Source organism: Bubalus kerabau, chromosome 2, assembly GCF_029407905.1.
Source record: "Bubalus kerabau isolate K-KA32 ecotype Philippines breed swamp buffalo chromosome 2, PCC_UOA_SB_1v2, whole genome shotgun sequence".
In the NCBI taxonomy this organism is placed as follows: Eukaryota; Metazoa; Chordata; class Mammalia; order Artiodactyla; family Bovidae; genus Bubalus; species Bubalus kerabau.
In genome coordinates this window covers 3604073-3619489 of record NC_073625.1, presented here as the reverse complement: position 1 = coordinate 3619489, position 15417 = coordinate 3604073, and the positions used below count along the sequence as shown (strand labels likewise).

The 15417-nt window shown below is 45.2% G+C and overlaps 1 protein-coding gene across 3 annotated transcripts in view; it reads right to left on the bottom strand.

Annotated features, from left to right (window-relative positions):
- The window catches only part of NR1D2 (nuclear receptor subfamily 1 group D member 2), a 28557-nt gene that overhangs the window by 10529 nt on the left and 2611 nt on the right, over nucleotides 1-15417 (bottom strand). For all 3 annotated transcript variants that reach the window (XM_055566896.1, XM_055566899.1, XM_055566898.1), the window contains exons 2-6: nucleotides 8690-8956; nucleotides 7740-7828; nucleotides 5814-5958; nucleotides 3439-4064; nucleotides 1337-1522 (exon numbers count right to left, since the gene is read on the bottom strand). In XM_055566896.1, the coding sequence (XP_055422871.1) occupies nucleotides 1337-1522; nucleotides 3439-4064; nucleotides 5814-5958; nucleotides 7740-7828; nucleotides 8690-8956 (1313 nt within the window). The remainder of the gene's footprint in view (nucleotides 1-1336; nucleotides 1523-3438; nucleotides 4065-5813; nucleotides 5959-7739; nucleotides 7829-8689; nucleotides 8957-15417) is intronic.

Below are 15417 nucleotides of genomic sequence, written 5' to 3'. Positions count from 1 at the left end.
TGCAGCCAGCTGTCTCCAGACAGATCACAAGGGGAACAGAACACACGTCCTGGACTCTGAGATCTGTGTTCTAGTCCTGACTGTCATAAATATACTGGTAACCCAGGAAAGAAGTCTCTTACCTCTCTGGGCTATAGTTATATAACCTCGTAACTGGGTGAACTGAACTTGATCTCTGACATCCCCTTCTGACTTTAAATCTGGAGGTCCACTGATCAAGAGTCTGTCTTCCAATGCAGGGGACATGGGTTTGATGCCTGGTCAGGGAACTATGATCCGACATGTCCCGACTAGAGGAACCCACGAGCTGCGACAAAGGCCCAACACAGCCAAAGTCCCTTAAGTCTAATATTTTCCTTTAAACTGAAAATTCTAACCTATAGGTGTTTCTTTGGAATTATATCACAGCTATTTTATTTGTGAAAACATCTTCTTCTCTATTCTAGTCCAAGTGGCCCAGAGAACAGAGCCAAAGGCAAGGGGTTTTGTGAGGGGTGCATGTGTGAAAACAGGCGTGAGGAAGAAGGAAATGCGATGAAAGGAAAGTCAGTAGCAGAGGACGTGTCACCAAGCTGGACACCACCTGACATCAAGCACAACCGACATCTGGGCCATGTGGGGCCATCCAGGGACATGAAGCTCCCCCCACTTCTTCTGCTGATCAAAGGCTGGGGCTGCCCAACATCAGCTCCCACCCTCCCGTGGACTTCAGGACAATGCCCACGTGAGCTCCAGGCCAGTTCTGCGCCCTTGCCCACCTCAGCTGTGGCAGGGAAGCCCCAGGCCAACAGATGAGAGGCACCTAGCCAAGCACAGGAAGAAGCTCTGTCTGGGTCCTATTCAAGTTGGCAATAAGAGCTGCCCCAGGCCCAGGAGACAGCATCCCAGAAAGAGAAGCTGGAGTCAAAAGAGCAGCCAAGGATTCTGACGAGGCCAAAAGGATTGTGGTAGTACATATGAAACATCTGCTACATGGACCAAATATTTCACCATCTCTTAAGAGACAAAACCACGACCTGTTTGCCCTTTGGTCTGGTACTGAACCCAGGAAATGCTGGGCTGGGCTTCTGGTAGGAGTCTAACTCCGGAGAACCTGCCAGGTTCACACCTAGAGGCGGTTCCAGGACTTGGAGTTTCTGTGCTGTGAAGCCAGCACGTTTGCGTTTCAAGCCTTGAGTCACGCAGGGTTTACCTTGTCTCTCCCCAAGATCCTGGGATGGTCATGCTTTTGTTGGTAGTTTCAGCCTCTGGACTACAAACACTTGTTGAGAAAAGAATGAAAATAAAATACTACCCTGCCCTGTATCAACAACATTCAAGATAAATAAAAACCTACCTCAAAAGTCCCAGCCTTTAAAAGGTTGACCTGGTCATGCTGCGAGAGATCTCTGAACCCAGGAATGCGCTTTGCAAACTCCACCACTTCCTTCACTGCTGGGGTGAAGCTCATGGAAAATTCTTCCCAGATTTCATGCCCCGATTTATGAGGATCTACGTACGGAGACTTACTCATCGGACAAACCTAATATGCACAAAACAGAAGAAATCTTCGATTATGAGAGGTGGGAAAGAAACTTCCAAGGTAGCGTATCAGTCAGTGGAAACCCCAACAGGAAAATACTCTCCGACACCACAGAATCTACTGATATTAGCTAGCACTTTCTCTACTGCTGCTCCCCTTGTGACACAAAGGCTCAGAGTGGCCTAATTTAAACAGCAGTCAACTTTTCGTAAAAGAAGTAGCCTAAGCAAAAAGTTCATCTGTTACAAGCTGGTTCAAAACCCTGGTGCACAATCTATAGAAACATAAAGTAGCTGAGCGGCTGGGGCTGGGGCAGGGGCTGTTTGCCAACAGGCATAAGGGATGCTTTTGGGGGTGATGGGGACGATTTAACACTGGATTATGGCAATGGTGCATAACTAAAATTACTAAAAAGTACTGAGACTGGACACTTGCCTGTTGCACAGGTTTGAGAGTGTACTTTGTAACACTACTATCGTCTTACACTGGTTTTACGATTGCCAAGCAAAGTCACACATGTGCACTTGACTCTCAGGCCTGTTACTTAGTTATGGCAGACATATAATTACCATCTCTTAGATAAGGAAATGGGACTTTAAGAGGGTTGTGATCCATCCAAATACAGCTAGAAGTCAAGGCCTAGAGCCCAACCCCACACTTAGTATTTCAAAACTCACTGTTTCCTAAATAGGCAAAATTACATTGCTGTAATTTCAGAGAAGAAAAGATCTAAGATGCTTCATTTTTAAAAAAGAGGTCACTGACCACTTATTTCATATACAATGGTGTGACCACTGGCCTCCACTTGTTCAGTGAGGACCCAACGGCTGGACACACAGGTGCACCTTCTAAATGAGGATGGGGAGGCAAGAGGAAGAGGCCAGAGGAGGGACCGGCACGCCACGCAGACACGACACGCAGACACGCTAACAAAATCAGCCTTCACGTGCCGACTAAACCCAGGAGATCCAGAGATGGGACGGCTCCATAACCATGGAGAACATCACAAATGAGAACCTAAACCTTTACATATTTTCCCCTCCTTACGGCAGTCACTAAGCCTAAAGAAAATAAGGTTACCTTCCAGATCCATGGACTCAAAAACTTCAAGGGACCAAAACAAACAAACAAACATTTAACATTAGGATTGGGGTAACTGAGTCAACTATTTTGAAAATGAAAAAAGAAGATCTGAATTACCCAGCTGTAGAAAACACCAAGCACTGTCAAAGGACCCGATGGTATAAACAGAGCCTTGGGACCGCTGCTGTGGATAAAAGTCTGGCTGAGCATAAACAGCGTGCTTTCACACAGACTGCTGGATTTAATGAGACACTTAAATGACGTTAACACTGACTCATCCCACAGGATGAAGTCTAAGAAAATTCTTAGAAACCAGCGGATTATCTTAAACTATTCCCAAGTCTTCAAACCATGAAACACCCATGCTCTATATCCAAAGACCTTTTTATATATCATGATGGTTAAAGAAGACACTTTCCATCCCAATCAAGGAATTACTGACTGTGGCAAGCTAAAGGATCAGTCCCCTTGAGGAAATCCCAACGCTAGTAAGGCCAAAACTAACTTGAATGCCTACATTTTGAAAGGGTTTTCTAAGAATTAAAGGATCAATTCTTCATAACCCATAGTTTACATAAAATCCTAATTCTGATCACAGTATCAATCAAATAACATGCATGTGTACCTAGCTCTGTGTGCAATCAGGTCATTCCACAAATGCTGTTTATTCAAAATATTTGATCTAAAATACCATGCAAAAGGGCTTCTAATAAATGTCCTAGCCCTCCTGACCCTCACCCCCGCCTCTGAAGTTGGAATGGCCTCCAAATAAAAAGCAAGCCTTCACAGTTTTCCTGGACACAAAGTGAGCAAAACACATGATTTCACTATACCAGGTGCATCCTCGCTCCAGTGTTGCACAGGAAACCATTCTTGTTCTCGTTCTGAGAAAACCCATCTATGGAAACTCGATCGCACACTCGTTGAGTATAAGCGCCGGAGAAGCTCACGCAGTGTCCGCCCGCGACACAGACGGCGTGCCCGCCGGGGTAGTGCCCGCCACTGCGGCCCTTGTAGTGTCCGCTGAGGTGCTGCACGCTGTCGGCACAGGGGAAGCGGCCGTGCGGCCCGCCCACACAGTGCTCGTGGTTCACGCTGTACTGCTCCAGGCTCTTAGGGAGCCGCTCTCGCGGCAGCGCCGCCGTCTCCGCTGAGCTTTCGCGCGGCTCCTGATTATACATGAAGGTGTCCTTGTGAGCTCTGGTTACCATGCCGATCACTTCCTCCTTCGCAAAATCGGAGGAGGAGGGAGAAGAGCTTTTGTTGCTGTCTGACTCCAGCTGGGGTTTGGGTCGCGGTTGTTCCTGGGCTGGCAAGGCGATCTGCTCGTGGTGGTCTGCTAAAGGGTCACTGTGCAAACGACCACTGAGCTGGCTGTCCATCATGGTCCTCATCGCGCTCTGCATCTCGATCAGCATCCGCTGTTTCTCACGCTTAGGAATACGCCCAAACCGAACAGCTATTGCAGAAAAAGATATTCAACATCTACATGTTAAAGAAGACCCGTTTATTCCAAAGAGTAACACAGAATTGGCTCTGACAGCTACAGCTTCTGATCACACAAGAATGCCCACTTGAGTCTGGCCAAAAATCACTCTAAACTTGCCGGTTACGTTTTTGAGGTACCACAGGAAGTGGGAGTGAGGAGAGAAATTTTTCACTTTTATCTCAAAATAAAGCTTAAGAGAAGACTTCTTGGGTATTTTATAAGCAAAGTCTAAGAAAGAAATCTGAAATTAACTAATGAAAATCAGTTTGAAACAAACCAGCATAACTGCACAGCACCTTACTAACAAGGCTGAAGGCTGTGTCCTCGGGGAGGCGCGCGGCTGCCCACACCCGTCAGCGCTGGACGCACAGGCACAATCACTTCCTGACCTCTGTCCGTTCACTCTGTAACCTTATCCTCAAGACCCAACTATTAAGGGATCACCTTTTCCAACTTAAGAGAAAATCTTAAAAAAAAAAAGGAAGAAAAAATCACAGTCGATAGAAATGTAGTTACTGGAAAATAAACTGGCTGGATTTTAATTAAAATCAATGAAACAAAAATAAAGCTTTAGTCTTAGAATGAGTCCTGTCTCCAACATTCCTATCTCTGAGGGAAAGAAAAGCTTCTTTCTATTCTACTATTTATACACAGATAATAAAAATTCAATACATCCACCCAGCAAGGGAGTCTCACTGCTCCAACTGCAGCCTCTTACCCTGTCGCAACCACAGACATAACTTTATCCTTTTGCACACTCTACCTTCGCTCCCCTCTGCACGACTGATGGCCATTTTTACTCTTGTGGAAATCACAATATCCATCAAGTTTGGATTAGTATTTCTAGAGCCATAAAAAAAAAATTTTTTTTAAGCAACTGAAAACATAGAACATCAATTGTTGAAACCTGTCATTCAAGAACCTACTTATTACAACACTATTTCTGTGTCAGTAGATACTAGCTAGAGTAACCTAAGGGACTGCTTAAATCACCCTTCCCTAGATAAATACAAGGCTCATTCTTAGCAGTTCTCAATTAACTCCTACCCTGACCCCTCTGAAAGCCTCACAGTCCTCGGTTATGTTACTTGGAAAAGAATGAGACTCCCCGAGCACTACAGAAGAGTCACGTCCCAGTGAGGTCGTCCACACACGACACTAAAGGTCCGACCAGTCACCACCACTTCTGCTTCCCACAGGAGTGGAGCGCGCCAGGATCGAGCAACCACCTCCACACCAGGCCACAACGGTCTTTCAATTCTGCATCACCTTTGAAAGTACAATCGGTGCCGAAAAGCATGGTGTCATCTCAGGACTGAGAAGTCACAGAGCTAGTTCACAGTGGGAGAAATGGGTTCCTCAGAACGACTAAGACAGAAATCAGGGGGAAAAGCCAAGAACTCCTATATCAAGAAAAACTGCACCTTTATTTTTTGAAAAAGAAAAAGTATTCAAATCACACAGAGGAAAAGTGGGTCTTTTCACAGGCAAGAAACAAAAAGGGGAAGTGAGTCAAAAGCTGTTTCTGAGATGATGATGCTAAAATTTGACTTGAATCAATTTGGCATCCTGTAAGACAACAAAATGTGTTTTTGAAAATCCATTTCACCCTGAGCACAAGGGGGCCTTTGGCAATTGACTCCCGGCTCTGGTTCACGCTGAGGAATAACGCCAAGCCCCACAGGCTTTAAGAAGAGCACTCTTTTAATGGGGACATACCATCTCTTGACATTCCGACAGACAGACACTTTTTGAAGCGACAGTGCTGGCATCTGTTCCTGTTCATTCTCATTATAGAGCAGTTTTCATTCTTCAGGCACTTCTTGTACTGAATGTTTTGCTGAATGCTTCTCCGGAAAAAACCCTAAGAACAAAGGAAGTTGTAGGGATCCGATTAAAAACATCCAGGGGAACTCCTTCTAAGCGTCCCCCGCACCTAATTAGCCAGTACGCTACCGGGGACCCGAGAAGTCATCTGGCTGAGAGCAGGGGAGAGACGACACTGGCACTCAGATCGCCGCCGAGCTCTCTGGTACCCGCGAGCGCCTGCCGGCCACGCAGAGCCCTTTCCCCCTTCCCTCTGAGAGTCTCAGCGCTGCCAAAGCCCCCGTGTCCTACGCTCCGTTCACCTGTTACCAGCCGGGGCCGCAGCCACGCTTTCCAGCTCATACTGGAGTCACTTACAAATTCCCAAACTCTTGCAATATGAAGGACATCCTCAACAAGATGACAGAGAACGGTGTCCACACCGCAATTCCCTCGCTAGATCTAAGGGTCACGTTAGGAGATGTGGTCTTTCCTGGATTACCCTCTGCTGACACCTCCTTATACATTCCAGATGTCCCGGTTACTTATCAGCTACAGGTTAAGTGTCATACACACACCCACAGCTCCCGGCTGCATGATCGCACACAGCTGCCCGTATTTACTACACAAACAATTCAAGTTCATGCTCTGTGAGTGGTCTGCAAAGACCTCCACTTGACTTTTTCAGGAAAATCAAAATCACCAAAATTATTTTAAACTGCAGTTTCCTTGACTGTCATAACTAACCACATTATTAGATGAATCTGTATTAGTGATTGTGGGATATAACATTTTTATACTTTGTTACTGTAATACTATACTTGGGCACTATGATATCTGAGCTAGCTTTAAGAGTAATTATGTGTGGCATTTATCACAAATATGCACTTAGGTTCATTTGCTTGTGCTTTGGTTTCTCTAGCTATAAACATAGTTATTTCATATCTTTTGTAAAAAGAAAAAAAAAAGAAAAACGATTTATAGAATTTTTAAAACAATGAAAAAGTGCTATTTCTGAATGAAGTACAGTAGTCCTGTGAAGTGATGGAGCCATTAAGAGCTACAACACTCACAGCTCACGAGGAGCCACCCTAGGAAGTGTTTCCCCTTCACGTACAGGTAGTGTTTCGCTCGCCCACCACATCCCGCCAAACCGGTTCCCTGCTTCTGCCTTCCAGTCAGAGAAGAGCGCAAGCACAAGTCTTGGCCGCATTAGTTTTAGACGCTCAGGAGGAAGGACCAGATGAGAAGAGAGGCTCCCTAGATGTGAGCAGGAAGTACAGACTTCTCACTTGGAACTACCTGACTCAGGAATGCTCAAAGCAACTTACAAATGAGCTTACCCAGGGCTCAATTTATACTTGAGACTCTTTCACTTACTTGGCATTGCTTCCGAAGGTATCACATTTTTACAAGCATCTAGGAACTGCTTCCCGTTCCCAGCACCTGACAGGTCAGAGTGTCAAAGGACCTGATGAGATCTGCTCCAAGCCTGGTTACTCTAAGTCTCCAGAAGGCAGCAGCCCCGCCCGAGTGCTCCCTGCCCTCCTCTGCCACCCAGGACACTGCCTGACACGTCAGTGAGTGAACACTTCACACTAGACTCAAGTTTGAGATAACACATTTATTTTGATCAAAATCTTAAAGGAAAAAGACATACTACATATATTTAAAATGTAGTTTTAAAATATGCTTTTCAAAATGAGTTATGTTTGTACATGACATAAAATGCTTAAAACTTTAAGGAGCAGCTGACTTCTCTCCTCCTCCCGGATCATCAACCATGTAATTTCTTTAATCTCAGAATCGGCAGCTTAAACCAACAAAAGCATGCATTACCTTACAGCCTTCACAAGCATGAACGCCGTAGTGGAATCCTGAGGCCACGTCCCCACAGACTTTACACAGGAGAACCATGCCACTGAATTCTGAAGCACAAATAGACACAAAAGTGAAAAGCTGGAAGAAAAGCTAAAACTGTTTCTTTCCAATGGAGCACTGTATTTTGTTTAACTTGTAAATACTTTAAAAAATATACAAATATGTAATGTCTGAGAAAAATCTTTATACCAAATTGACATATCAAAAGAAATCATGCCTTATGGCACTGCCAAAACTCTCTCAGAGAGCTGAAGATCCTGGACAGACACTGAAATTTTGTAAATCTAGAATTATTCTACATCAGATATGCAGCCAGAACTAAGAAACCAATTCTATGGGGTAAGAGTAAAGAAATCAGTGCCAGGGGCGTCAACCAACAGAAGGTGCGAAGTGGGGTCTCCACAGGCCACTGTGCAAACAGTCCGACCCGCCTTCGGGCAGAGCCAGGTGCCAGCCCTTCCTGACCCCGCCCTGAGCCAGCCCGTGACCTCTGCACTCACTTAGGAATCCACATTCCCACTACTCTGTGGGATATTCCAATCCTCCAAACATTCCTAGTGCCAGCTTCATGAAAGCAAACTCCTTTCCCTGAGTGAGTGCTCCATTCTAGAAACCAGACTCAGCAGGAGGAGTGCAGAAGAAAGACAACCACAGAAGGTAAGAGGGTGCCCGAGAGGAAACACGGGCAGATACACCACCTCACCACAGAGAATCGATTAAGACAGGCCCTAGGCTGTAACTTTTAATTAAGGTCATCACTGATTTCTGAAAAATTACTGAAATATAATTTCCCAGAAGGGGGTGAAAAGTATACCCAGAAATAAAATGGTCCCCACCAAATGAACAGGTGATAAAGTAAGCCCCACCTGCAATTCGTGGCATCAACTGTCAAAAACTAGACAACTCACTTGTCACTCCACTGTGACTCTTTGTCACCCCAGGGGCACTCGATTTGCTGGTTTTCATAGAACAATCTATTCGATCATTCTTCAGGATGCCTTCAATACTGGAGAGATCGCCATTTTTGGGGTTCCCATTGCTATCGGAATGAGTGCTGTTTGGAGAAGACGGGACAGAAGAGGACGCGGACTGGAAGCTATTCTCGGAACCCTCACTGTGACAAGAGGCAGGGCTGGACGCCGAGCTGGAAGAGCTGATGTAGGCAATCACACCTCCTGGAGAAGAGGGGGTGAAACCAGGTAATTAGACACATGATAATGCATATTTTCTATTTTCTCAAATCTCAACAGTAAAGTCACTAACTCTGGAAAACAGGTTAATGATCAAAATTACCGCAAAAGGCAAAAGCAGCTTATTTTCTTCCCTATTTCCTACTATTCCTGCTTCCACAAAGTTCAAAGCTATAAAATTCCCACTGGTTTACAAAGTGGGCAGGCTCTCACTGGCTCTGTTATTCTCAGCATGTACTGATCCGAACTTAAACACTTTTCATTTTCCAAACTACTCCTAAAGGGGGATGGAAGATCTTCCTGAGCGACAACAAAGCCAGTCGTCATGTCTCCTGGGCCATGAGGAAATCTGGTTCTGGTCCCTCTCTGCCTCCTTCTCTATCCCTTTACACGACACCGTCCCAGAACAACGGGCTCATCACTCACCCACCCCACTCCCCAGCATCTGGCTAAAACACAGGTCAGTCAAGCACAGATGTAACATTTGGAACTCCGGATAAAGGAATCTATCTGGAAACACAAAGCCTTTCACAGCTGTTCCTCTCACAGTCTTTGTGTTCTGATGCTCCCCAAAGATCCCACGACTACCCACTGAACCCCAGTTCCGCACCTGCCTTCTCCCTACTCCTGCCATCGGACTTGCAGACACACTCCTCTCCAAAGCAGCTCTTGAGAAACCCAGACGCACCGCTTGTTCTCCTGACTCACTGTTTACAGTGAGTATCAAAGAGGCTGGAAGGCAGACAGCATGCTCTGAGCTAACTCCCCTTCACAGAGCTACCTTCAGAACACTCTTCATCACTTCATTAGGATAAACTCCACAACTCCCCCTGAAACTGGCCGTGACCTCTTAAGAGACTGCGAACCGTCCAGCTTAAGAAACAGCGCTTAAAATGACTCTCAGGGTGTAATTTCAAACTTCTTCCCTGAAAGTGATAAAATGCTGCAAGAGTAGCCTCACGGCCAGAAGTATTGTTTTTCCAAATCCCAGGCCAAACAAGCAATTTTCATCTTCTCTGCCAAGGCCTCCTGTGGTTTCTTTTCTTCTCTCCTCCATCATCAGCCAACATTTACTGGCTTTTTTCAATGTCCATCACACACAAACGTTAATTATCTCTCTTCTATCACTGTCTTGAAGTCTTATTTAAACCTACTGTTTACCTGTTTCCATCTACTTCTCAACAAGAGAGATTACAAGCACCTAGGTGCAGAGTGTCTTTTAAGTCTCTATACATGCTTTACAGATATAAGTCTGACATAAATTTCTTCTTTCTTTTTTTGGCTGTGCCATGTGGCATGTGGGATATTAGTTCCCCGACCAGGGATCAAACTGGTGCCCCCTGCAGTGGAAGCACGGAATTCTAACCACTGGACCACCAGGGAAGTTCCAAGACATAAATTATTTCTAATACCTACTTTTCTGCCTTTGTAAAGCCCACATCTAATATCATGGACAGATCAGAAACAGAGTAAGGTATTACTGTTGCTGTTGTTGTTGAGTCACTAAGTCGCATTTGATTCTTTTAAGACCCCATGGCAGTAACAAGTAAAACAGACATTTCTGAGAATAACCTGAGATGACTATTCCGAAAGGGAGGATTTTACAGGTTCCCAAAGTAACAACTGCAATTTAAGCATTCACTCTGAAATAAACGCTTTGTCTGCTAAAGGGAAAAGACTCCCCAGTCTTTTTTTAAATAACAGCCAGACTTTACAGGTCATTCAAGTGTACACACACACACACACACACACACACACACACACAGCAAAATGCTCAGGCCAAATCAATTCCAAAGGACAGTAAGTCATTTCCACTTAAAGAGAAGGAAAAAAAAGGCAGAGGGATAAGTCACTTTTAGTCTGTCATGATGACGTTAGGAACCAGACATGTATTTAAGTACCAATTACACAAATCCAGACTCGGAAGCCCCTAGGAAGTAGACCCACAACCACAGTGCTCTGGTTATAACCCAGAAAAGAAGTGAGAACAGGTGCCAACTGTGCCATGAGAAACACAACTGCAGTCGTGTCTGACTCTGTGCAACCCCATAGATAGCAGCCCACCAGGCTCCACCGTCCCTGGCATTCTCCAGGCAAGAACACCGGAGTGGGCTGCCATTTCCTTCTCCAATGCATGAAAGTGAAAAGTGAAAGTGAAGTCGCTCAAGTCGTGCCCGACCCTCAGCGACCCCATGGACTGCAGCCCACTAGGCTCCTCCATCCATGGGATTTTCCAGGCAGGAGTATTGGAGTGGGTGCCATCGCCTTCTCCGAGTGTTCACCATACACAAACTTAAAATGCACAATGCAGATAAAGGCACTTGAGTCTTTTTAATCGTCTTGCTCGTACATCTTTGAAATTTATTTAACGTTGTGTTAATTTCTGCTATACGGCAAAGTGACTCAGTTATACACACACACACACACACACACACACACATATCCTTTTTCAAATTCTTTTCCATTATGGTTTACCCCGGGATACTGAATATAGTTCCCTGTGCTATACAGGAGGACCTTGTTGTTTATCTGCACTTGAGTCTTAAAAAGACAAAAAATACAATGTGGACAATTCCATCCACGTTTCCATTCCAGAAGCATACATCTGACATCAGCACTGAAGCTAGAGGTATGAATCCGCTTTTCCTAAAGTCTGACCCGCTTCCAGATGCCCTTAACCTGCGCTTCCCACCTGCTCAGAGTGAAGCCCGAGCTTTAGGATGAATACCTGTCCCGCAACCTGGTCCCTACGCATACACACCAGGCACTCTCAAAGCGTGGTCCTGCACCAGTGGCTCCAGCATCGCCTGGAACTCGGTTGGAAGCGCGGTCTCAGGCCTCAGCCTCCGAGCGCAGTGAAGCCTGGGCGTCACTGTCACAAGTCAATGACTTCATCTGTGCTCAATGGGAGAAAAAGCAACCAAGGGTAATCTCAGCAACAATAATTTTATCTAACCACTGATTTTAAAATCTGAAGACTCTCCAATACTCCAAACACAAGAAAGAGTCCTAACTTTGAGTTTATTCTCACGATCCAAAGAGATTATGCGAAACACGCATCATCAGAACCGCCCCTAGTGTTTTTCTCAAAACACACATTTCCAAGACCCTGGCCCGACTGGAGAAGGCACCCTCAGGAATGAACTTTCTTTTGGCTGTGCTGCACTCGAGCTTTCTCTAGTTGCGGCGAGCAGGGTCTACTCTTGGTTGCACTGTGTGGGTTTCTCATTCTGGTGGCTTTTCTTGCTGCGAAGCACAGGCCTGATCAGGGGCACCTGGGCTCAGAACACAGGCTCAGCAGTCATAGCTCATGGGCTCAGTTGCTCCCTGCCAAGGCAAGTTCTTAGCCACTGAACCACCCAGAAGTCCAGGAATGAGCATTTTGAACAAGCTCTCAAGGCAAGTCTTTGCAGGCCGAAGTTTAAGAATGGTTACAATTAGTAAATTCAAGCACAAATTGGCCCATAATTTTCAAGGCTGATCTTCTCACTAACTGCCTGAATATCCCTAACATACTGTGAATCCAAAGAAAAATGATTTCAACCTTGAAGTCTCTCAAATGTCATGTTGCTAGGTAAAACCACCACTGCTTTCACAAAATTTTAGAGATTTGAAGATCACATTAGAAATCCCAGGTGGTAGCAACTGATATTTTTTTCATCTTTATCTCCACTGAGAATGGATACAAAGAAAAAGATTATTCTTAGTCCTCAACAAATCCCCAGAGGAAGCTCTCACAGCTCTTTATCTTTCCTAAAGGACCACTGTAGGTAGTGGGAGACTTCCCTAGTGGCTCAGGGGAAAAGAATCCGCCTGCCAATGCAGGAGACCTGGGTTCAATCCCTGGGTCAGGAAGATCCCCTGGAGAAGGAAATGGCAACCTACTCCAGTATTCTTGCCTGGGAAATCCCATGGACCTGGTGAGTTATAGTTCCTGGGGTCGCAAAAGAGTCAGACATGACTTAGAGACTAAACTACTACTTTAGGTAGCAAATTCACTAATGTCTCAAGAGGATAAAAGGTCAGGAAGTTAGACCTTTCCAGGGCCAGGATTTCAGTCAGCCATTTACATCCACAAGTTCTTCTGAGTGGAGATCTGAGCTGTTCTAATGGCTTGAGAAGTGTTTTAAAGCTGACTGGGCAACGGAAGGTATTAATTACTCAAAACACACCTTCCTTTGCAAAAGTTCCAAAATCAAACCCAAGAAAAATTACTGCGCTATTATCAATTCAGTTAAGATCCAACTCCTGTCTTTTAGGGAATCAATAATAATTTACAACCAGCAATTGTGCCAGGAACCATGGAATCAAAGATGACCCATCAAGGAGCAGGTACATTCTCTAAGCAAGACCTTCAACACTGACGTAGTTGTCTTAGCGTCAACCAGACATCATGCTACCAACCTGATGATTAGCAACCCAAGAAGGTTAAAATTTAATTTCTTAGAAGGTAAGATGTACATCTAGCAGTTCCTCAATCCAATGAAGAAGGGAAGTGAAGATTACAGGTCAGCAAGAATACTGAAAATAAGGAGTTCCCTGGAAGTCCAGTAGTTAAGAATCCACCAATTCAGGGGATACAGGTTCAATCCCCAGTCTGGGGAGAATCCACCTGTCGCAGAGTAACGAAGCCCGTGTGCATAACCACTAAGCCTGCACCGCAGCAAGAGCCACCACGATGAGAAGTTCAGGCACCGCAGCCAACAGTAACTCCCACTCGCCACACCTGGAGAAAGTCCATGCAAAAGCAAGAAAAACATAGCCTGGCCAAAAGTAAATAAAATGTCGAGAATAAAATGACACGATTTCACACCACGTTTAGTCCTCATAAGAACCCTATAAAATTAACTTCCATTATTCCATTCTACAGAAGAGGAGGTCAGAGAGGTTAATACAGCTACCAAGTGGCAGGGCCAGGTTTGAACGTCAATTCCAGAGCACAGACTATTATCTCTTACTGAGAAGTCCTCAGCATGCAAGTCACTTTCAATCTCTCTAAACCTGAGTCATCTTCTATTAATATAAAATGGGAATATCTGCCAGAGTTAGTATAAGATTGAAATGAAATGATGTTCATAAAAGGGAACTATTAAAATAAGTGCCTTTTTACAGAGAGTTTTTAACGAAAATGCAAGAAAGGTAAAATCCCTGAACCAGCAAGTCCTAACACCTCCAAAAACAGGCAGCATATACTTCTCAGATGCCTCAAGCTAAAATTAGCTGAGGCTGAGTTGTCTCTATTTTTAGTTGAAAAGAATCCTGGAGTTGGGCCAGGTTCCCAGGCTAGGGCTTACCCAGTGGTCAGTTTCAGACAATCCCGAAGTCAACATCCAACTCTGTACCGCTGGGAGGCACTTGCTGTCCTCACACAGCCTGCCTGGGCTTTTCTCACCCGGATTCCAGACTGGCCCAACATCACCACCACCCCACTCCCTCTGCTCACCATCCTGGAAAATACACGCTTGAGATCAAATCATGACTGGACTTTTTTTTTTGCCTTGTGACTTAGAACAAAACATGTTTACTCAAGAAGCTTTATGAGTTTTCTCATTTTAAAAGCAGGTTTTCAATACCTTCTACTCACGGTATGACAGAGTGGACCTAACGAAGCCCTGAATTTCCGGTTGGGTCCCACTGTCAGGGCTCCGGAGAGCAAGATGGCGCTCTCCCCAGAGCACTTCACAGACCTGGGGAGACAGCCCTGTCGACCTTTCGTTCCAACACAACGTGAGCCACAGTTCACACAAGGTACCGAGAGTACAAGGGTGCCGTAGAAGCCAAGGATCAAGAGCGAAGGTAACAGACAATACGCGGAGTTTTAAAGAATATGAAAGCGATTAAATGATGTACCACGTAAGAGACTACTTAAGAAAACAAAAACAAATAGGTCTTATTTTGACAAACACAGTTCTTGTCTCCAAGAAAATTGCTGGAAAGGTGGGGAGGGGACAAGGGGGACAAGAGTAATCTAGAGCCTGGGAGTAAAACCCGTGGACCAGCAACAAGATTAAAAAAGAGGAATGATGAAACTGGGTGGCTCTGCTGACCCTTGTACCATGCAAACTGCGGGCATCTACTCAGTGTCCCCTCACCCCCAAAGGCAGGAGCCCAAGCCTCGCATGCACCTTTAGGAGGGACGGGGGCTTCAACCCCAACTGTGACTACAGCACAGCCATTGGTTTGTGCTCCCCGAGGGTATTTCACAGACCTGCCCCTAAGGGTAAGTTATTCACTTCGTGGAACTTAGACCCTCCCCTTCCACAGTGGCAGCATTAAGGGGAGGCTCAAAGTAGTAACACATGTACAGGGCCCATATAGAACACATAAATGCTCCACAGATACTGGTGATCATTATTTCACCATCACTATGCTGGGAGAGTTGGATTCCAAGAGTTCAAACAAATCTAAACCTCCCTATCCGTTCTTTGTCCTTCAATTCTGAATAT